Below are 17,484 nucleotides of genomic sequence, written 5' to 3' on the forward strand. Positions count from 1 at the left end.
TTTAAAAAAGCATACATGATATCTTGCTGTTTAAAGCAGAAATGAACTGTAAACTGCTACCACGTAGTAGCAGCTGCTATGTTGGAAGAAGCCATTACAGCTTTGCTCTGTACAGTACAGGTTAAAACTAAGTACTCAGTGTTTCAGCCACCTCCAGTATGACATGGACACATTTCTAATAAGCTTAAGTACAGGGAAAACACAGTAACAGGTACTGCCCAACTGCTCACACAAACAGGAGGCATCCCAGAAGTTCTGTAGTGCCCAGTCTTCCCAGTCACCACGCTGAATCCATTCCAAAATCCAGGGTCAGCTGCTTCTACTCTTGGGATTCACGGAGGGTTGTTCTGGTCGTTTGAGATTTCACAGTTCCATTAAGACCATTTGAAAACACAGTCTCAATATAGCAGAGATGGATACATAGAATTAAAAGTCAGACCTCACTGTCCTCATAAACTTAAGACATATTTTTAAAAACCTCTTATGGATATGTGACTTTGGGTTTTATTAAAAATGAAGTTAACATCAAATGAAAACCAAAACAGAATAGGTAGAACATTTTATTTTTGTCAAACCTTAAATGTAAAGTATATTAAAAAAACATGGTTTGGAATTTCAAGAACAGGAATATAAACATGTATTTTCTATCCCAGAAAAAAAATCATGCAGGTGTTACAGTATTTGATCATTCTCTACATTCACTGGTATGCAACATCAACTTAACGTTATTCCATAGATACAGAGATGCTGTAAATTGGTACAAATACCAGGATCCTCTGGCCTCACACTGTAGATGAAGCAAATCTGTTCTTTGGTAATTTGAGAAGGCTGATTTTCCATTCCAATGCAGGACTCTTGGGAGGCCATATTAGCCACTCAGCTCAGAAAATTACAACTCCTGTTGACAGTCTGGGCTACTTTTGTCACAAGAAAATAGTATTAGATTTAGAAATGCAAAGAAGTTAAAATTATTCATTCCTTGTGGTGGCTGTTCCAGGAAAAAAAACTCTCCTCCTCTATTCATCATTTAATCTAGGTAACATTTAGATTCATATGCAAAGGTCTTTGCTAGATGGGAATGTACACATGCATACTTTCAGTTTAAAGAAAGAGATGTGCGTGGAGAATGGCAATTTAGAGTTACCATGACTTGAAGGTATGCCTATAATAAATTTTCAAGATTTAGTAAACTGGGACATTACAAATCCAAAAAAAGAGTTAATAGATTTTTGATCTTCCCTTTTTCAACAAAGACTGACAGAATATACATATACAGCTTGACATTTTGATTTTTCGAAAACAACTTCCACTTTGCTCAGTTCGCAAGTCCTATTGACTAAAATGTAATATCATTCACAACAAAATATTTTCAGTAAGTGAAACAGTAAGCAAAGAAACCCCAAACTAAGCTCAGAAGCTAAGTGGTTTAGAAAGCCTGGAAACACCTAGGTGTGTGTCAGCGTGTCTATAACTTTTTTGTACACTATATCTATAGACACACGCACACATGTATTTACACCCACCCGTGCGCACACGCACACACGCACACACACACGGGGTACCCGCCGTGGAGATCCAGCTATCCTCTACTGGGGAACAAAACACAGTATTTAAAAATGTGGCTAATTTAACAAAACAGAGAAGAAACTGCTGCTATCAAAATATACAATTTGGATTGCAGACTAGAAGGCTAACAACATTAAAAAAATAGTTTTAAGCAAAACCCCTTTGCTTCTGAATAACAGGTATCAACCTGCCATAGCATGAATCATCCAAATAAGATTTTATAAAAAGTTTAAACTGTGACCCTTCCTCATTTGTAAAGTTCTTGACATATATAGTGCGAGCTCTGGTCTCCAAACTGGAGCCCCTTCCATTTTTTTCAATCCATACTTCAGGAAATAAATGGCAGCTGAAGGATTTAGAATCTCAAGTGAGATTTGTGCTTTACCATATACCTGAAAAAAAATTAACAGAAAACAGCATTACTACCCTTGTGGCATTTATAGGAATTTTACTTGCAGGAATAAAACGCCCAGGCATTGTTAAAAGAGCATTCTTAGGGAATTAGAAAAATGCCAAAGAGATGCAATGTGGTGAGTGCCGGATTTCTCCCACTAAATAACAGCTGGCTACAGCCCTGCCTCAAAGAAAATTCGGCTTTCCAAGGCATTGCATGACCTCTAACATTGAAAGAGTGTTGTAAAGACATCTAGCTTGTTCTGGGAGTTCAGATATATTGTTCACCTGAGACTTTTAAATAGAAAGCCATGGAAAGTTTGATGATTGGAATCATTTTGACAATTCCCACAGGATTTTTCTTTTTCACTCAATCATTCAAGCAGTTCACTGTGAATCAACATGAAAAAAATTAAACATTCATGAAATGCATGGGCTTCTCCCCTCCCTCAATATTTCTTCAACTGCTCCATGATAATAAAGTTTCTTCTCTACAACATGAACATTGCAGTGAATTTCCCCTTCAGCAGGGTTCTGACCCAGAGAATCAGAGTCAGGAGGTGGGGAATCATGGGACTAATCAATGATTAATGGTAACTACCCTTCCTTTAAATCCACACTTTGGAGACTATTACTTACAGTCTGTAAACATATACCACTACATTTTATTCACTGTACCATCAGAGAAAATCAAAACAAGAAGTATTTCCAAGCTAAATCATTGTTTAGATGTCTAAGTTGTAAACAATTCCCTGGTTACCAGAACTTTTCATTCCCACCAAAAGCATACAAGCATGAATCTCAAGGACTTCCAGCAGGAACCATACCTGTCCAAAGTTTCCCAGAAGCGTAGGAATACTGGCCTGTCCAAGTGTCTTTTGTGGTAGCTGAGCTCTAACACTGTCACATCCCATTTCTGTACGTTGGGATCCAGGCGCACTTCATCATACTTGAGATGAAAAGCTTTAACTACAGCAAACAGGAGAGCATTTGGTACAAACATCAAGACTTTAGTGTTTCTTTAATGGTCAAAGAAAATTCCCACCCCGCTCTTCCTTTTTCAGAATGAAGCCTGAGAGTAAAATTAACAAGCCCATAATCCAAGGAAGTCAACTACTCACTAAAGGGCACAGTTAAATATAGAGGTCAATGGCTCCCAGGCTATTCCAGGGTGCAGGGAAAGGGCAGCCTCTACTTTTAGATGCATGGATTCCAAGGGAATAGCAGAAGCACACTGCCAATTCAAGTACACTCTCTTTGAGAAACAAAGAAGTTCTTTCTGAAAGAGCTGTCAAGGAATTTAAAATAATAATCAAAAAGGTATTTCTGAGACCTATGAGTAGGAAGCCTGGCTATCTCCTAAAAGATTCTGTATAAGATTGATACTAGAATGCCAGTGTGACCCCCAAATGCTGCATAAAGCATTCTGAGAAATTTAGTATCTGCCAATTTCCACTCATCTAGTACTCAGTTAAAAATGGTAAAATATTAACTGTTATTTTTCTCTTGGGAAGTACTGTCACACGTGAATTAGGTAAAGCCTAAGTATTTGCACAGTGAGCATTAAAACCAACATATTTAAGCCTTGTACAATTCCTATCTGGCAACCCAATCTGATTATTTTAGTAGTACTGGAAAAGTAAAACAAGCCATTAGTCTTGTGGAAACTAGTTATTTTTAATGCCATGCTTGTATCTTCTTTGGATACCACACTCTTAATTTTGTCTTCCACAAAATCAGTTCTCTTTTCCAGATCCATTTGGGAACTCCCTAAAAGGCTCGTATGTGAAATTAGCTTTTTTTGTTGTTGTTGTTGACAAACTAAAGAAATGATCATCTGACTTGTATCTCTGACAGATAAATTTCCAGGCTTTGTGATTAAGAGTACATATCCATTATCTCCACTATACATTGTTGCATATATTCATATAACTTCAGAAAAAACAAATAAAGATATACCAGGGCCATGTATTTACAGAAAACTCCATCAATATCTGACAGAGTCTCTGCATTCGAGTTAAATGTTATTAAGCACACGAGGATCCACTTCTGAGCCTGAAACAAATCACTATTAAAGCTCCCTGATGGGAGCTCTGGGAGGAACACCTTTAAAGTGGTAGTCAATTTGTCCATGAAACTGACAGCATTCAAAACTTCATCACAAAAACTCACTTGTAAATGTGAAATTAGGCTGGTTTGGTACATGAACATGAAACAGGACCATGCAGAAGGGAAACTAAGGAGGCACAGTTTTAGGGACTCAGCTAATGAAATGTTCTGGGACAAAGTAATTGCTCCAATAAAACCAGTTTGGCAGGCTCTGGCCCAGTACACATTTTATTGAGGAGTTCTTTCTGGTAAGCAACCTGCTCCTTTTCCAACTGACAGCCTTCAATACTGGGTAACCACAACAGACCCAGAGACAGAAGAAGAAATGCAAACTGCAGATGAAACAATGAACAACTGCTAATCCCAGAAACCCCATTTGTGAAGACTACTGAACACTGTAAATATGGCAAAACAATAGCTTCAGATAAATATAGATACATAAAACTGGACTGATGCTGTCTGTGCTACCTTCATTTAAAGGATGAGTAAAGTCATCAGGGAAAGTTCTAGAAATACATTTTATCAGGAAAATATTTAAAAAATACCATGCTTTGAAGGAATGGAATGCATTTCCAAATTGAAGATCCATTTCAATGTATGAATTAAGACCCAGATAGCCCTCTTTCACTTGAAAAATGTATGAATTTGTACACCTGCACCTTGAACTGTGCAGGCTGTGATAGTGATCTTTTGGCATGTTGAGACCAGGATTGTCAAAGCAAGTCAGAACAATTCCTACAGCCCTCCATACATGTATATATAAAAATGATAAAATTAATAGGAAGCAGCATGTAACTGCTAGCTAGACCTTCAATATTTCACTACATTTTTCTTGGCTTTGCTTTTTGCAATTGCCATTTTCTCAGTATCTTTATTTTGAAGTGCTATTTCCTTCTTTCATTAATCTCTTGTTAAACTCTCTCCTGTGGCATAGTTTTACTTTCACAATGACTTTCAGGCTCTTTTTCTCTTTCCCTTCTCTTTCTTAATCCCCCCTTTAACTGACTCGTTCTATTCTCTTGTTCACAGACCCATCCTTAACCTTCTGTCCCACCCTTGAGATTTTTTCCTTGCTGCTCCCCAAAGTGGCACTGTCTTCCCAGATTCTACATCATAACCCAAAGAGGGGCACACAAAACCTGATCAAACCTGTTTCCTCATCACACTGACTGCAAGATGCCAGAACTGAACTAAGGTAGGTTTGGGTCTGTTGCCTGTTTGGTTGGGGTTTTTTTGTGTGTGTGTGTATTGGTTATGTCTACATCTGAAACCAGAGAAGACCATCAAAAGGTCTGTTTTCTAAGGCAACTCCAAACTGAAGCAACAGAGAAGAGAAGCTGACAGATTCCTCAGATACTATGGCCCACCTCTCTGTCAGATGGGTGAACTGTGCCAGAGAAGTGCCTCAAAGCACCACAGTCGTAGGGACCCAAAAAACCTGTTGAGATCTATACAATCTAGCTCACTGGAAACTTCAACTTTTTAAAACTCTGAAGTTTTTCTCAGACACCAGATCATATTTTCAATGCTTTCTTAGTGGTGCACTAGGTGATTAATCCTCTCTTCAAAATTGCACTAGAATGTGCAGCCAGCCTATAAACCTGTTAGCTATGAATTGCAGGAATACACATTGTCTGTTCACCCTGTTTTTAGAAGACTGGAAAGCAGATTTGTACACCAGCTACTTGTGACACTTGCAGCTGACAGCTCTCTTCATGAGCTTGCACAGATCAGAGCAGAACAACCACAAAGGGCATGGGAATATCTGCCATCGTGAGGAGCCCAAAGCCTGCTCAGCCACCTGCACCCAACAGCACTTTGTAGGGTGTCATGAGCATAAATACCCTACAAGAAACTCCAAGCACACCAACAAACCCCAAACCAAGGAACAAAAGAAATCCCTTACTTTTTGCAAAGATATCAACAGGAGATCCATCCGGCAGGAGCCAAGGCCAGCCCTTGAACTGCCAGGCAGGCCCCTGGACAAACACGGCCACCACGCGGTCCCTGGAACACACAGAGGGATGGACATGGCATGGGCATGGCCTGGGACATGTCAGTCACCTGCTGCCCTGAACAGCAGTGTGCCTTAGCACAGCTGCTCCTTTTACAGAGCAGGAGAGCACACTTAACAACCACACCTCCAGCACAATTGCTTTTCCTCTTGTAAAGGAAAAAAATCATTCCTGTGATTCCTCTGGGCTTTCAGCCCTGCCCCTTTGCAGAAGGTACTCAGTTTCTCAGGTTACAATTTTTAGAAGGCAGTGTTTATTTGTGGTCATCATTAATTTGCTTTTGAAAAGTGCTCCAACATTTTCAGAGATAATCTTCTGCAAACGGCACTTGAAACTGCGATGTGCAGATTTAAAAGCCTTTATTCTCAACACTGCTGACTTCCAGGCTGAAAATTAATGAGAAGCAACAGCTGCTAAATATCTGCAAAGTCAAATTTCAGCTATTTTAAGAGTACACAACCATTACCTGTGGTCTAAGAAAATAAATTTGTGATTAAGCTTTTGCATTAGTAAAATCTTAAAAACCCAACCTCTGAGAAGAAATCACCTCTTCACATACGGTCTATCTCTCTCTTGAACATTTACATCATCCAACCACAGCTCTTACCTACCACAACAAATAATTACCTCTCTAATCTAATCCCCAAATTTAATCTATCATTAAATCCACTAAATCCCAAATGAAAAAGAATAATCAAGGTGAAGTTTTGTGGTCTGGGGTTATTTTGTTGCAGGTTTTAGAATGGCTTCCTTGGGTAAAACCAAGATAAAAAATCATACACCATTTCATGTCTTTGGTCATAAGTACTTTAGAAAGCAGTTTAGATGGTTCTTAAAGGTTTGATAATTAAACATTTTAAGTGCTATTTAACATCAAGAATTTTAAATCCACTGATTTCTGATTAATTCAAGTTCTAAATACAGAGAATAATTGATTTAGGAACAGAATCTTTTCAAAGTATTCCTCTCCATTAAAATCCAATTTGGAAATGACAAAACCACCAAATATGCCATTGTCCACATCCCAGATCTTCTCACTAGTCAAGAAGAAGTAAAAATGCTGCATATAATGCATGCCATCAAATAACAAAAATATGTCAAACAACAATAAAAACTTCTCCAGAGTTTTTCTGTTCAAAAAGAGATATTTTTTTTATAGCCTTGAAAAATGGGCTACAGAGCAAATAATCCGTTTCCAGCTTTTTTATAAGAGAAAAAACTATCTACGATTCCCTTTCTGTAACTAGGGCTCTTCCTTCAGAAGTAAAATTCCAGTAGTTCCAATACTGGAATCACAGTTCAGTCTTTACTGTCTGATGTATTTCCTTTCTATAACTATTAAAAAAGATGGAATGTCAAATGCTGATGGCCTGCAAAAGCATCTTCCCAACAAGTTCTCCCTCAGAAAGCAGACAGGAGAGAAGGGAAGTTTTCTTGCATATCATGGTTCTGTGACTTGCACGTTACACCACCACATACCAGAACAATAATATGAACATTTTTATTGGAATTTCTGGAACACTTCTGGCAAACCCAATAATATTAACTGTGCTGCTTCACTGTTAAAATCAAGTGTGCAAGTTTTAAAGATCTTTTAGATTAATTTTGTTTCATATTATTTTCAGCTGAAGACTCTTTTACAGTTAATAAAATGAAGACTCTTATATCTGTACCTTCACTTTTCAGTAGATTTCAGAGCATTTTATTGTTTCCAAATTCTGCATAGTCCAGGGTAAGAAATTGAATAAAGGAGAAATGTTCTTACCAGTCCTGTGGCATGAGTTTCAGAGGTTGGTCTACGACCCGGTAAGGGACAGTGACGCTGACTGTGGTTCCCCCCGGCTGCATCTGGTCCTTCCTCCTCTGTATTAGAGTCTCATTCTCTCGTTGACAGCCCTGCTTCTTCTTCTCATCTGATGGTACAAACCTTAGGGAATAACAGACCCCTCAGTAGACAAGGGCAATTTACTTGATGGAATCAGCAGGAAAAGTAACAGCTTTATCAGAGCTTGGCATTAGTGACAGCAGCCACTGAAGACACCTCGATCCCAAGTCTCCACCACTACTCACATTCAGAACATCAAAAAAATGTAGGAATAATATTTCAGAAGCCCTCCTGATAAAAACAGTCACACTAAAAGGTCCTCTGTGCCTCAAAAATACAGCCTGACCCTGATCCATTTGGGGCCTTACACAATACATTTACAACCTGCTAACTGACCACAACTTTTCTTTTTAGTAACCAAGGTTAACCTAGGCATTAAACCAATTGCTTCCAGGAGCAAATTTTAAGAGCTCTTGGAGCCATTAGAATTATTGCCAGTTAGAATTTTCTCAAGAAAGCTGGGATTTTTGGTCAAAAAGTGGTTTTGAGTGGGGTTGTATTTTTTTGGAGGATGGTGATTTTACATTGCAATTATTCATCTGGTTACTATGATGCATGACGCTACAGTTTTTTTGGGGTTTTTTTCTTAATAGATCCTGTGATGGAATAAGTGCTTGTAAAGTCCAGATAATATGGCCCTCATGTCATATATTACCTCCATATGACAAAATAAATGCTAAGATGTGGCACAGCTTTCCTTCCTCCAATTAATTACAGATCCTTAATCTATCAGCCCCCTCACCTTAAAAAACAACTGCAATTGCATTTTAAGGCCCTCCTCTTTATGGGGATAATAAAATACCAAGAACAGGTCTCAAAACTGGTATCATAAATGTGAGAGCAGTGTGAGCCTTTTTATTGATAAACCTCAGTGGATTTTGAGATAGAGAAAACAAAGTTAACAGAGTCCTGCCTTTCAAACTGGAAATGTGTCATGGAAAGGAAAGCTGATGTGACCAGCAGCACCTTCCAGGCCAGCACAAGAACAGAGTTCAGGCCTGTGCTCTAATATTCTATTCAGAACCACCCAGCTGCACTACAACCCTGTCTGCTGCTGACATTTCATAGCCAAAGCTTCTGATGAAAATAAAACTCTGTTTCCCTTAACAGTAGTTAGCAGGAGGATTTGTGTTGTACATTTTAAAACCACAGTACATAGCTGGTAACATTTCTCTTCATTACAGTGCACATGCTGCAGTTTACTACATTTTTTGGGTAAGTTGTTTGCAGCGTTTCTATTTGTCCTCTTCAATTTATTTCTATTTGAATACTAAAAACCAAATTTGAATGTGTGCTTTAACAGGCACACTGCACTTCCTGTTGTTGGATAAACAGGAAAAAAGAACACAAGATTGAATATGAAGAAAAGTTCATTATTCAGTCAACTTGAAAACACTCATTTTCATTATATATTCAATGAGAAAATGGCATTTTGGGGGGCGAAAAAAAACCCCAAAAAACCAAGCAAACATGCTTTAAGGCAGCAGGTGAAAATTGTCAACAAACCTCCAAGCAGAACTGTTTTACTTTCCCAATGTAAATTAACAGATGATGTCCCCTCTTACTCGTCATGACTTAACAGCATTTCAGAAACAAAGTCACAAGCAATTTCTGAAATATGCGTCCAAATGCATTCAATTACACTGAGAAATTAAAAAAAGCCCAACACTTGCTAATAACTAGGAATGGTGCATAAAAGCTGACTAGAATGTAAATACAGAGAAAGCATTACAGGTGTTAAATGTGCAGCTATAAATTAAATTATGCTTGTCTTTCTAGTACATGTGAAACACCATCATGCTAAAAGAAATACAGACAAAACAGCTGTACAGGACACTGGGAGAAAAGTACACTTTGGCCACCTGGAATATATTGTTTTAGAAGTTAAGATAATCATTTCCCTAATAACTGGAGTAATTAGCAAACAGTTAATATTTACATATATTTTATCCATCACAAGAGACTGACACATACAATTGCACACTACACAGAGGCATTCAGCTGAGTTCTGCACTGGAAAAAACCACCTAACATGGCACCAGAATTCAAGTATTTCTCATCAATTTGCTAATTTAAAAACTCCGAAGTGAGGTGCACCTTCATCATAAGCGCTCCTAACAGCCTGCCCTGCCAGTGTGTCACAGGCTGTGCTTTACCAACAAGAACTGATAGAAAACTCTGTAACCTAAAATGAGGATTTACTTTGTGGTGCCTCAGCTTTTAAGAAAACTACCAATGAGTTTTCTTAGTAGAAAACTACTAATGAGTTTCTTCTTCTCATCACCCATTAGAACTAAAGGAATATGGGCTGAAAAGAATGAAGAAAAATTAAAAAAAAAATTAGAGAAACAAGCCCTCAAACACCTTTTATTCAACTGGCAGTGTTTATAGGGAAAGCCAGGGTCACCCAAAATGCTGGGCAGCTTGAAAAGATTTTGTTATTCTCCATCCCCTACATTAAACAAGAACAAACTCTTAGAGAATATATAAATAAAAACCAAACAGCCCTACACACATTACAGTGATAATCAAGTATTCATCTGAACAGGGATCTAAAAGGTCACATCCTAAATTTAATTTGTAAATGTGAAGAAGCAAACACATTTTAAATGGAAACAGGAAAGCAAAGCAGCCCTGCCACATGAGAGTAGAGGCAACATTGCTGTGCCACAGAGTAACAACTTCACCACTCTTGAGTCTTCTCACATCCTGGGCTTTAAATGTTTCTGTGTTTAAGAATTCATTTCAACACCAGTTTTTTGGCAGTTTCTGCCCATTTCAGCTAGAAACTGTGTTACAGCCATTGAGGCACCATTCACTTGTGCTTCAGTTATGTCTCTCCTAGACAATGGCTTCAGTTTTATTTCCTGGGAAAAAATCTGAATTTTTGAGTGCAATTCTCTAGGATACAACACAAAGATATCTTGTTAAGGACATACTATCAATGAGCAGATTCAAATGGCACAGCAGAGAAGACAACTGTCACAAAGCAAGCATTGAAACAAGCACTTACATCCAGATAAACACAGAGCACAGGAATAAAGGACAGCTTACACAAAGTTTATGGAATCTGTGCCTGCATTTCCGGGCATCATCGACTCAGTCGGCACAGCAAAAGTCATGTGCTCAAGAACTGAGAATCAATAGAAATTACTGGAGGATTATAAATATATTTATGGCCATCACTACCCATAATCATAAGAAAACTGAGTATTAAACACCAAAAATCCCATCTTCCCTTGGAGATTATTTATAATATTACTACATAACACTATAGCCAGGGGCTTAACTACACATTTGTACTTGACAGCTTTTTAAACAAAAGAAATGGGTTCTGAAACCTGAGTGTGCAGGAGTTTACAGTTTCTTGCTGCTTCTCCAGATTACTATTCCCTATTTAAAAAAAAAAATCAATATCTACTTAGAATGTACTTGTATCCCCCTAGTAGGGGTAGGAAATTATTAGCCCTCACTGTTAATTGCCAAATCTTTATCCACATGAAAAATGGTGCACTGTCACTTTGTAAAGGCAGCAGGTCCCTTCCCTAAGGTGACAGGCAAGCAACTGAACACCATCAGGTTTGGGAGGTAACTGGTAGGACAACACCCACTGAACTGCCTGAGCTACTCCTGCCTTGGCTCTAAACTCACAGCCACTGGCAGCAGTGCCTTTCAAACACTTCCACTGAGGTCAGAGCAGCACTATCTGGCCCCCAGCTCAGGCACACTGAAAAATGCATGAAAGGAGAATAAGGCAACTTACCAGCAACTGAGATCATGGCAATACACAATTGATTGTGTTCAGAACTGAAGACTTATTTCTACCACCCTCTCAGTACTTCTGTTAAATTACAGTATCCAAAGCTTTAGACACCTATTTTTGCAAGAGAACAAAGCTTTTTTACACTACATCATGCCTGAATCTATCCCAGATACTTGACTTGGTATCAAAACTGGATAAATCTCCAGTGAGTTGCCTGGCCACATGTGGTTAAATGTATCACAGGCAAGAGTATCATCATAATAAAAATACATCATCAGCATTAAGTCATTCTCATCTGCCTGATGGAATTCCTGCTTCATTTTGGCTCCATGTAAGGCAGAAGCCTTGTCTCTCAAAAGCCTGACTCCAGGTATTCTCAAATACTGAGTCACAATTTCACATAGTAATTGTGATAACCAGTGTTGCACTCAGATACTGAGTAAGAACAAAATGTATTACATAAAATATTTTAAAGAGCCATCACAACATATCAGAATGTATTGCAGTTATGATTTAAAATTAAATTTTATCTTTTTACTAATTTAGAAACTCTTCACTTTATACTGTACTTGGCTCCTAAGAAAAGTAACCTTTAAAAAAAACTTGGCAAGACTATTTGCATATTATTTAGCAGGTGAATTGTGTATCTTACAATCACATACAGAAATGTCTCCCTTCAAAATCTAAGTTGCAACAAATATATTGAATACAAAAATTAGATATCTTAAAAATAAAATCTTAAACTAGTGCCATGCTTTGGGTTTGTCATATGTATTTCCTTCTACACATGATAGTTTTCCTGCTTTCCACATCTCTACCTTAAAAGAGAGCCTAACATAAGTGACAAAGTAAGATGCTAAGCATCATACAAACGTCAGCCAAATTTGGCATGAAAAACTAATATACTACAGAGCTATAAATAGGCTTAGTAAAAATCTTGGTTTAATTAATAAGTTTCTCTCAGTTCTTGGCAATTCAAGTCCTACCACAGAACTGGATGAAGAATCTCCTGTTTATTTTACAACCACCAACCTAAAATATCTGGCAATTATACAAATAATTCTTCTCATATCCAAAGTATGTATTACAATCCAGTTCCTTAAAAAAAAAATCCAGGATTGTAGACTTAAAGTATCCTAAAGGACAGATTCCCAGCTATGATTTTAAGTTTTGATCTCTATTTTTCATCTTTAATTTCAGCTGGTTTTTTTCCTTCTTTTGTTTTAAGAAACATTTAAATGGACAGAAGCACAAAAGTTGATTTATGAAACCCAAATTCTCATTCTTTATGATCACACACTTCACAGACTCATGGATATCCATATCCCAACCACCACAGGGACATCATCCTCCCAGGCTTCTGCTACATTTCTTCACAGTCTCCCCTACAATGGCTCTTACCCTTCCAGCTCCAAAAATCTCTCCTCCTTCTGCTGTATCACCAATCCCCCCTGATGGCAAATACAAGCAGGCTGACTATCTCTAGAAACACAAGAAATGCAAATACACCTGCATGTTCCTCAGCAAGGGTAAGGGAGTGAAGATTAATTTAGGTGTGTCTTTTCTACCGGGACAATATTTCTTTATCCCAAAACTTGTGGCAGTGAAAGGAGTCTCTGAAATCTCTGCTCTTTTGTCAAATTTAGCTGCAAGTGGGGAATGAGTTAAAGGAGGAGCTGACTTGGAGGCAGAAATTAGCTAAGTCTTCTTTCCTTGGAAAACCATCACTTATCTATCAATCACACTCCACATCAAGGCTAGTTCTACACTCTGCATATCTTAACAGTAAAAACAAACCCTGAAGCCATTCCTGAACAAAGTACCTCCATAAATCTGAATGCAAACAAATACAGGCCAGGTGGCGTATTTTCCAGAAGAGTGCTAGACCTGTCACGGCTAAATTAATATTTTACTCTTCTGAATCCTGCTATTGCACTTCTGATTCATTAACATACCTTGCCTCTCCCCTTTCTCTTTCACATAGGCTAACTATGCAGTGCCATCCTTTGAACCCTTTCTTTCAGCTTGTTCTGCATCGTGTTCCTTGCACTCTAAATGCGAGCATCCTCCTGGGACAGGCCTTGGCAAGTTGACTGCTAAAAACTCTGACTCCTGGCACAGATGCTCTTAGACATGACAGACCAATTGTCCTGGGTTTGCCTTAATTGAATTTTTGGTGAGAAGGAAAAAGGGTCAGCCAGAGAAGTGATTTTCCCCATGACAGATATCACAGCTTCCTTCATAGCTGACACAAACAACAGCTAGCTGGCACTGAAAACTGATATGCTGCTAAGCCAATTAGAGAAGCTGGACACGCCTCTATAAATCATATTTAAGAATTAAAAAAACCCACAGAAAGCTCTTTCTTACTTCCTGCTTTCTAGAGAAGAGAGAAGTCGTCGTGTCCCCCCTCCCCTTCCCCGCCCCCGGCGCGGCTGCCGAGATTTCTGCAGCCGGGGAATCCCCGCGGAGCCGCAGGAGCCGGGGCTGGGCACCGGGGGCTGGGCACCGGGGGCTGGGCACCGGGGGCTGGGCACCGGGGGCTGGGCACCGCGGGACGGGCACCGCGGGACGGGCACCGTGGGCTGCCGGCCGGCGGAGCCCGCACCATCAGCAGGAGATACACAGCGAGCCATGGCCCCGAGGCAGGGCCCGGGCGAGATTAACCTTTTCAGCGCTGAAAAATCCCATCTGGTAACAAATAAACCTGTGGACGCCAATCTTCTCCCGAGTCGGAGCGAAGGAAAGGTGAAGGCACGAGAAGAAAACAACAGGGCGACACCAAGGTCAGTGAAGAAGGAGGGAGCGAAGCCCAGAGGAAAAGAGAAGAGATGCTCCGGTTTAAGAGCTGAAAACCTTTTGCGAGCCAAGGTGAGAATATAATGCACCAGATTGTTTCCCTGTAACTCATAAAGCATATGGGGAGATGCAGTGTCCATCTGCAGTGCAGAAGAGAACTGGAGCACATAGCTGTTGAAAGAAGCTGTGATCAGAGAAAGAACTTTTGCTTTAAGAGATAGAAGAGGAGAACCTTTGCTTCAAGGGACAGAACAGAACCTTTGCTTCTATACTAGAACAGCTCATCCTTAAAAAATTTAACCCCATAAGCCAGTGACCCACGGAGGCAGTTGTGAGAAGACTGACAAAACGTGGGAGGGAATTCAGGATTGCAGATTTCTGGGCTGGCTGCTGCTCGTGAAAATTAAAACCATGAGAGACTGTTTCCTGTGGCACGCAGGAGAGACTCCTCTCCCTAAGTGAACTGAAGAAAGATTTATTTTTAGAAGTGGTAAACTGACTCAAAATCCCATGTTTTGTCTCTTTACATTGTAGATGGGAAATAGAAAGAGGCTGGAGGGAGGAATGGTGTTCTAAAGGTTTATTTTAGTTTTTATCATTCTCCTTTTAATTCTGTTAATAAAGTTTTCTTTACATCCTTTAAAGTTTTGAGCCTGTTTTGCTCCTAAAGCATTTTCTCCTAATCCTTATCTTAACCCCATGAGCTTTAGTTTACCTGGTTATTTTCCCCTCCTCTGCTCCCATTACAGAAGAGGAAGAAGAGTAGATGATTTTCATGAGTGCACTGGCATTTGGCCAGCAGGTGCTTCATTCCTTTCTGGGTACACCAGTGCCAGGAAGTCACAAATTATACAGCTGTAAAACCCAGGGCTACTTTTTTTAAAGCCAGGGCTATTTTTTTTCCTAAATATTAAAAACCCACATAAACAAACACTCTCTGTCAATCCAGTTGGATCAGTGCTGTGACAGCTTGCACATTAAACTGTAATGTTAAAAGCCAGCCTTCCCTCAAAGTATTTCAGAAGAGACACTGAGAGCCCAGTACACTCACTGGACCTTTGATGGCCTGTGGCACTAAGACAGAACTGGAACTAGCTGGGGATCACAAGGCACCTGGCATCTCAGAGCACAGTTTAAACAATTCTAGGGCAACTCCAGCAGAAGATGTACCACCACCACAGCCTGGTTTGGATGAAAAGGTGTGCAACAGTATCATGAAAGATGAGTGCTGGAGGTGATAGAAAGATGATCCCTCCATTTCCTGGATATACCATTGCAGACAACCTACAACGGCGTATTTCTCTGTGAAAAAGACTGTTTCCAAGAAATTACCTTATATTTACTGATGGGCAAGTCTAAAAACCATAATCTGTTGGACAAGCAGAAAGATTCATTCACCCATAATAAATTAAATCTTAGAATCAGATGTGTGATGTGATAAACAAGTTTTAGTAACTCACTGAAATTTCCCTGGATGCATTTGCATCAATACTTAATGACAATACGTGAACTTCAGAAAAATTTTTTTGTTTGCACAACCAGCTGGGATGCTTGGCTGACACAGCCCATCTGGTCACCTTCTCCTTTACAATAACTGTGGCCCTTTCCCAAAATCTTTTCTGAGCTCCAGGAGCTCCCTTGGTCAGCTCCTCTCAGCCTTCTTCCACAGGAAGGGTTCACTTGCACGTGGCTGCACAGATGTTCCATCAAAGAAAAGCACTGCACACATTCCAACTGCAAAAGTTTCCTAAATCTGCCCACAGGTCACAACTGAGCCAAAACTCTGAAGGTCTTTGCTTTTTTCCCTACTAGTCAAGAGGAATTAATTTCTTTTATACTCTGGTCTGTAAGACTAGCTTGTCACAAGAGTGTAAATGAACCCTCTTGCTTAATCACTAATTAGGTGTTAGTATAACTTTGTATCTGAAAACAAATTGTTATACAGTATGTTCTAATCAGCTACTTACTTCAGATCTTGCAGAAGGTCCTTTGCATTAAGCATTGTTATTAAAGAGGTCGTGGCTGCTGGAATAATGATTATGGGAGTTCGAGATCCTGTAGAGATAATAAAGTCAGACTTTGCCTGGAGGGGTTTTTTGTTGTGTTCTGGTTGTTGTTGTTTCCTCCCCTCCCCCTTTTTTTTCATTAAAGGAACTGTACACAACAAAACTCTTGCTTACAAGGTCCCAATCATGGAAAAACAGTAAAGGAAAATAGTAGTAAAGCTTTCCTAAAGTCAAGGTTTTCATTCACCAAGAAAGCAGATCCCTGTATCACAAGTGTCTCAACATGTGTGGGACCCATATTTAGCACCACAGAATGCTATTAGGCTATACAGAACACATGCTATATATTCCACTGCTTGCTTATATTGTTGCTTGTAGTGTCAGGAAAAAAACAAAAAGGAAAAGTGGGCACAATTCACACAAAAATGAAAAGGATCATGTAACTAAAATTGACTCACCTTTTTTCTGGTTTGGAGGAGGTCTTGCTTGAGAAACTGAGAACAAAAAAAAAAACAAAAAATACAGCAGAATGACTAGGACATCAATCCAAATGTCATTGCAAGGCATCTGTTTAATTGCAGGAGTGAGTAGGGAAGAGTCACATTACAGTCATTAGATCACTTTTACAGATGCAAGACACTAAGATGAAGAAGAGATTCATAATTTGGGTTTGAGCATTCAGAAAACAAACAGCTTTTGACTATCTGAAGCAGATATTAGAGAGTTCAGTCAATCTCTCCCAGTTTTACTGAAGCCACTCATCCCTCTCCATCCTCCACAAAAGGCCAGGACACAAAACCATTGACAAAAATTCCCAGTGATCTTGAAAAAAGCTGCTTGTAGATCTTCAGTTCAGTAGTGCAGAACCAGCCTTTACAAGAAACTGATCTCTACACCTCACCTTTTCATTAGGAGTTATTATTGCACATGACATCCATGGGGTTTAGC

General features: G+C 39.3%; 1 protein-coding gene across 1 annotated transcript in view; it reads right to left on the reverse strand.

Moving 5' to 3' along the window:
- Positions 1-546: 546 nt before the first annotated feature.
- Positions 547-17,484, reverse strand: part of CDC73 (cell division cycle 73) — a 102,162-nt gene continuing 85,224 nt past the window's right edge. Inside the window, exons 12-17 of the mRNA XM_084211807.1 lie at positions 16,995-17,030; positions 16,498-16,585; positions 7,849-8,010; positions 5,975-6,075; positions 2,787-2,928; positions 547-1,958 (exon numbers count right to left, since the gene is read on the reverse strand). Of these exons, the coding sequence (XP_084067933.1) occupies positions 1,922-1,958; positions 2,787-2,928; positions 5,975-6,075; positions 7,849-8,010; positions 16,498-16,585; positions 16,995-17,030 (566 nt within the window). The 3' untranslated portion in view covers positions 547-1,921. The remainder of the gene's footprint in view (positions 1,959-2,786; positions 2,929-5,974; positions 6,076-7,848; positions 8,011-16,497; positions 16,586-16,994; positions 17,031-17,484) is intronic.

The sequence above is a fragment of the Fringilla coelebs genome, assembly GCF_963513975.1.
Source record: "Fringilla coelebs genome assembly, chromosome: 9".
In the NCBI taxonomy this organism is placed as follows: Eukaryota; Metazoa; Chordata; class Aves; order Passeriformes; family Fringillidae; genus Fringilla; species Fringilla coelebs.